Here is a 6,759-nt window from a genome sequence, read left to right as displayed (position 1 = left end):
TGTGTCGAACTTTGAGCGTTTATCCTCTGAATTTGCCAAATTGATGAAAATTGATGGAGAAGGGGTAAACGCCAGCGTTTAGTCGCTAAAAGTTGGACTATGTCGAACTTTGAGCGTTTATTCGCTGGATTCGCCAAATTGATGGAGAAGGGGTAAAACGCCAGCTTTTATTCGCTGCGTGAACTTGCGCCTTAATAGCTCTGGCAGACCAACGCGATTTGCGACACGCGACGCGCGATTATCCAATAGGCGTACGTCTTTTCAAAAAATTGTAAACGCCTATTGGATAATCGCGCGTCGCGTGTCGCAAATTGCGGTGGTCTGCCAGAGCCATAAGACTAGAGTCCTATATAAAGAGAGAAGCGACATTGATGTCCGAAGCTCTGATTGGTAATCTAATTGATACTTGATTGGCTAAGCGAGCAGCCATATTGTGACCACAGCTGTTTGCAGAATGATACGAATGGTGTTTGATGACGTTAAAGCGGTCCCAAAATGGTGGTGGAGGACTCAATTGGATACTGAAGGTTGTGGTGGGGGTTTGATGTCGCTTCTCTCTTTATATAGGACTCTACATAAGACCGAGCACGTGCACGCGCTCGGCTAAGCTTGCCGCAATCACGCGCTACCATCTACCATGCGTGCCGCGCGCTGCGTTCGTCAAGCGCTCCCACTCCGGCCGGCTCAACCGCGCGCGCTGATTGGTACGTCCGACCGTGCGGACCGCTATATAAGCCGGCAGCGGGTAGCCGAAATCATGATCAGATTGCTCCGAGCCACCAATCTCGCACCTACTCCGCTCCTGCGCCGGGTATTCTCAAGCACCTCCTCGGGAACGGGCATTCTTGTTCCAACTATCTCACGACGAGCATACTCGTCGGTCCTAACGGCTGGGAATACTCGGCCGATCCCATCCTCCGTCTGCGACGGAAATACTCGTCGTTTCCACGGCTGGGTATTCTAGGCCAATAGAAACCGTCCGTCTCGCACGTCCGTTCTCGGAGATTCTCGAGACCAACGCCGTTGTCGGAGATACTCGACGCCGTTCTCCGGCTCAATCCGTAAACTACTCCCCATGAGGTGACAATGCCCCGCGGGGTGAGACCACTTAGGTCTCTAACGTCGACCACCCTCGCGTATCGCGGAACCGTCCGCTGCACCGAACGCCGTTGATTCCGTGATTGCGACCGGCCGTCGCGCGGGCCAATCACGGCCCGTTTAACCGCACTTAAGTCAGCCGCTTCACGGCGACTCCGATTGTTACCTCCGAGCGCATAGCGCTTAATACAAGTCCGTCCGCCAGTTTCTTTAGTTATCCGAATTCGTTCTTTTGTTTCAATATTAATTTACGCAGCGAATTATATTTTGTCCGGCCCGACCAATCGTCGTTCTTTTACTTTGCGCGAGTCCGATTATTGTTTAACCGAGCACTCCGGTGCATTATTATTACTTGTGTATTTCAACTACATCTGATAAATATATTGTTACGTTTGTATCATTGTACTCAACACGGAGTTCTCATTACTACCGAAAAACCCTGGCATCCGGCGAGCATATCCGAGCAACCGATCACGATATCCCAACGCACCGAAAGATATCCCGATACTCCCGCCGCACCGGAAAAGTACCAGCGTTACATTGTAAAAAAGATTCTATTTTCTCATTACTTTTTAAAAAGCAAATAAAAAGTTTACTATAAAGAATTCGCATACAATATGTAATTTGTACAACATTTAACCCTTAAACACCGATCCCGTAAAATACGCAAACATATTTTCGGGTCTAATTTTTTCAATTTTGAGAAGCTATAACTTTGATTACAATTAATATTTTTCAACAATTTTTTTTTTAATGAAAGTTCAGAATTTCAGAATTGTGTATAATCAGAAAAACCATTAAGCAAAAATGAGAAATTGTTCAAAAATCCATTTTTCTTTAAAAAATCATATCTTTACAGCAAAAAACTTTTAAGGCCTTTAAAATACGGTGTTTTAAAGCTAAAGAGTCATACTTAAAAAAAATTATGGCAAGGTCATTTCTAGTAAAAAATATACTTACGTAAAAATATACAAAGCAAATATGAGGTACTTTTGATTAACGCAAGGTGTTTAAAATTGAAAATTGATGTATTTCATATTTCGGATTCCTGTTCAGAAGTCCCCCTTTCCACAGCAATATAGTATTTTAACTTTAGACAGTAACATACGCGTACAGACAGTTTGAACGTGTTTTGTTCAGTCATGTTTTTTTTTACATAAGATTACTCACAAAAGTTTCATTTTATATGGGTCCCATTGACCCTAACAAAACTTTGTTGCCGTGCCGTCTGAATTTTAGTTGACCAAAAAAGTTGATCAACCATAAAAAAAAAAAATCGAAAGCGGAGATTTTAAACTTTTTTACCCCCTAGTCCGAACCTTCTATCTCATTTCGTCTTTATACAGCAAGTGTTCGAAACATCATATGGGGTCTCCCGACCCACTTACGTATTTAAGGGTTAATAATAAGCAATGATCCATTTAGTTGCAATAAATCTTTTACATCTATTTTTACATTTTTACATATAAAATCTCATTTGATAAGTCAAATTATTACTTTTCGAAAATCTTATAGAATTTATCTTCAGAAAAAACAGTATTCAATTAAAACTAATATGCCCTATTTAACAATAATTATTTTTCATGTATAAGCATAAATATGCATTTAAAACAATGATAAGAAAATCTTGTTTATATATAATTAAATTTTCTTTAAAAAATTTTATAATCTCAAATCTCAGCAAAATATACATGCTTTTATTTTAATATTATAATAATTATCTAAAGAGCATAAAATGATTGCTTAATAATGATATTAGAAACATTTAATTCTTATTTCGAAGATTTTGTTATTTTTTGTCCGATATTTTATTTTCTCAATTCGTAAAAATTATTATTAAATAATAATAGAGGAGAAGAGGGTATTATGGCTACTGTCGACAATATGGCTACCCCTATTGTTTCTGTTATTAGGTAACGTATTTTAATAATTGCTTGATAGAGTTATTCATTTAGTAGCCTGTCGTTTTTTAGTGATGCAATATGCCAATACATAATGACTGATAATTGTTATAAGGCATTTTTACTTTTGAGCATTTTTTCTTCTAAACTTTTTTAAAGTACACTTTTAATTGTTAATTACATGCACTTCTTCATTATTCTTAAACTTGAGTGTATTATTACACAAAGGTACATACTCGAGTGTTTTTTTGTTATTTAACTTTTTATTCGGCCGTATATATTTCGAGTTATACAAAGTTAAAACAATAACATGGAATTTTGTTAATACAGCTTGTTAACCGAAATTTTTATATTAAAACATTTCTTCGATAAATTGTCATTCTAAACAGCGATGTTTAAAAACATTAAAGACATCATTTTATGCTTGTTGTTTAATGTTAAACAGGGATAAAATAATATTTTTAATGAAATTTCTAATGGTATTTCTTAAACGCAGGGAAATTCTAAATCAGGAAAATTCTAAACAATAAAAAATTAAAAATATATAATTTTGTAACAAGGTACTGTGTTTCTTTTAAATTAAACTAATTTTTTAAAATTATTTTTATGGATAGCCATATTACAATCACTTTTTTCTTCCACTGGTTATGCAGTGCATTAGATTTTTATAAATCACGTCCTAAATAATAAATATTTCATTACTTTGAGTCTAGAATCTATCAAACAACACTCTGACGAAAGTAATCGTTCAAGTTTCAATAGAAAATATTAATTATAAACAAAGTTATACAATAAAATGAAAATGGGTACCATATTACTCCTCATGAAAAATACATCCAACTAGTGTCCAAAATGACATTCAAATGAGTGTTAACTCTCAAATAAACCTTTAACTTGAAAGTTAACACTCAATGGAGTGTCATTTCGAACACTAATTGGGTGTGTTTTTCAGGGACCTTCTTCTCTATATTTTGTTGACGAAACTATACAAATTTTTTCCTCATGCAAGTAAATTATATTAGTTTAACATCATATTAAAATGTTTTTCTATGTACACACACAATGTCAAATTTTAACAAATTATTCACAAATATTATAGGTAAAAATATTATAGGTAAAAATTTTCATAAGAAAACTATGATTGATAAATAATTATAAAGGTTAGTTTATACAGGCCGTAATCGCTAACTTATGGCGGAATCTGTAAGAAATTGACCAATCATAATTTATAGAAGAATTATCGACTATGATTAGTCAATTTCTTACAGATTCTGGCATAAGTTAACGGTTACGGCCTGCATAAATCAACCTTTAATCCTTCTTATTCTGGAATTCTACCTGCATATGCGTAGGTTAAACGCGGTGGCAAATACAAAATACATATCACATGATATTTTTATGCAAAGTGAAGAATGATAATAAAAGTGTTAAAGAAAAATTACAGATTACGGGTATAGCTTTATCCAAAAACTTCAAAATAGAAGAACAGTTCGTTGTATAAATTGTAACACAAGTTTATTCTTGTCAACACATCAGATGGTCGAGAATTAAACATTGGAGTATAATACCGGAATTATTTATTATTTAATATTAAATAATGATAAGTTATATCCAGAGTCCGGATCTCGGTGGCAGGGCCACAAGCGATGATATCCCGTTTATTACATTAGACTGCTACACCACTACCAGCGTTGTCGGCCTTACTTCTCGTGGCGCACGGCGCTCGGAGTGGAAGAAAACGTCATCGACGTCCAGACTCTGGTTATATAGCACTGACGAAATTAAAAACGCACGATTAAAAAGCCTATATTAGTCACAGCGGTACTTTGTGCCAAATAATAAGTTTTTAATTTTTATGATCTCCAACTTAAACTGCGCGCCGCATATTCGTTGAATTTGAAATACAGTCATGAAACCGGAATATAACGTTAATACTTTTATAAGCATATATAAGATCCTTTTACCTTAGAAAAAAAACTAAAAAATTTTATTGTGAAAAATAATATCTTACATGCTTCAGTGGTTGTAGTAGTAGGATACCTGCATGGAATTTGAAAGATCCAGGTTCAAAATCTAGTTGAGGTGTTATTTTACGAATATGCGGTGCGTAGTTTAAGTTGAAGATCATAAAAATTATTATAAATTAACTGAGAATGGGTCTAGACGGTCATAGCAAGATCTTCGTGTTAAAATAATATTTTATATGTTTTAATTCATTTTTAACTGTGCACCGTTATTTTCGGTTTTAAACACGGTTTTTAAAATTAAAACATAGTTAAATTAAAAATTAATTCGATAATAGTGATGCTAACTTGCATCTTTAAAAAATTATTTGGCACTAAGAACCGCTACGATTGACATAGGCTTTCTAATTGTAGTACTTAATATTAAGTTAAACTATTAAAATAAGATAAAAGCTAATGTTATGTTATTTCGTTCAATAATAATTTTCCTCTTTTAATTTCTTTATCAGTAAAACAAACATCATCGATCAGCTATACTTTCGTTGTTGTTAAGATTGTTATTTACGTTATTAGCGTCCTCCAGTAGGTCTTCATTGATACTTTTACTGTGATTTTCGTTGAGACTATCAAAACTCTTGCTCGTTGTTGCTTTAGCACTATAATTGTTTGTAGATTTGGTTTCCATGTTCAATGTTACATCACGAATACACTTTCTTATCTCGTGACCGATAGCGGCTCCTAATGGTGGCGGTACAGCGTTACCTACTTGCCGATATTTATCAAGTATTGTACCAAAGAAACGATATGAGTCAGGAAAACCTTGAGATCTCGCGCACTCCCTCACGCTGACAACTCGACTCTCCACTGGATGCAAGACACGACCCTGAAAATTGTTACATTTAAAGCACAGATTCGCTTAGCTTACACATTCGAATTGTGTTCAACGATAAAATTGCAGAATAGATCGATAGGAGTGACAAGTCAACTTATCTGCACGTCTTTTACGTATCTGCAGATACATATCTGTACTATATCAAGTTTCGTTTTTGTAGAAGAAATTTTGTTATTAGAGTTTTTTAGCTTATTTCTTAACAAAGCTTACAAAAGCTTTTAAAGACCTATATTTTGTTAATATAATTAGCTAAATATTATTAATTAACTCTTCAAAATCAATTTTTTAAATATTATAATACAAAACAAGTTTAAAATATAAAATAAATAAAATATTGAATAAAAACGCTTGCTTACGTCTTACACATATTACATAATAATTTGTAAAATTTAAAATTTTATTGCTATTGTATAAAGTAAACGCTCAGTTTACGTTTCATTTTTTTAATTGTGTATTAGATGTGGCATAAAAGTTGATTCTGAAACTTTCTGATTTTTCATGTATAACTTTCTAAAATATATTTATATGTTGTTTTCTCAATTTCGTTTAATACTTCCGTTTAGCTGATTAAACTCTTCCTGAAAGGGTGTTAACCCGTGATGTCGGTCCTAAGCTCAGATAAAGGAGGAAGGTTAATGACGGATGAAGGTTAACAGACTAGCTGTTCATTGTAAAAAGAGGAGCATAGTTACAGAATTACCAAAGTAGTCTCGGATGGGATTGATATTTATGGTAGATAAAGACACAGCGAGGAAAAAGGCAAGATGATTCCGACACAGAGAAACACTGCGAGTTGCATGCTAGAACATTCTTCAACAATAAGACTCAAGAAATACTAATAGAATTGAAACAACACTATATTGATATGTGCCCTGTTCGAAACAAAAAAAAGAGCAAGGGAAAT

At 34.4% G+C, this 6,759-nt stretch overlaps 1 protein-coding gene across 5 annotated transcripts in view; it reads right to left on the bottom strand.

Moving 5' to 3' along the window:
* Positions 1–4,488: 4,488 nt before the first annotated feature.
* Positions 4,489–6,759, bottom strand: part of LOC105197972 (DNA (cytosine-5)-methyltransferase PliMCI) — a 67,718-nt gene continuing 65,447 nt past the window's right edge. For 2 of the 5 annotated variants that reach the window (XM_026141131.2, XM_026141133.2), the window contains exons 16-17: positions 5,529–5,846; positions 4,489–4,757 (exon numbers count right to left, since the gene is read on the bottom strand). In XM_026141131.2, the coding sequence (XP_025996916.1) occupies positions 4,674–4,757; positions 5,529–5,846 (402 nt within the window). In that variant the 3' untranslated portion in view covers positions 4,489–4,673. Of the gene's footprint in view, positions 4,772–5,528; positions 5,847–6,759 lie in introns of those variants that run through there. The other 3 variants (XM_026141132.2, XR_003269508.2, XR_003269509.2) reach the window with 3 other exon arrangements.

Source organism: Solenopsis invicta, chromosome 4, assembly GCF_016802725.1.
Source record: "Solenopsis invicta isolate M01_SB chromosome 4, UNIL_Sinv_3.0, whole genome shotgun sequence".
Classification (NCBI taxonomy): domain Eukaryota; kingdom Metazoa; phylum Arthropoda; class Insecta; order Hymenoptera; family Formicidae; genus Solenopsis; species Solenopsis invicta.
This window is presented reverse-complemented; position numbering and strand designations above follow the sequence as displayed.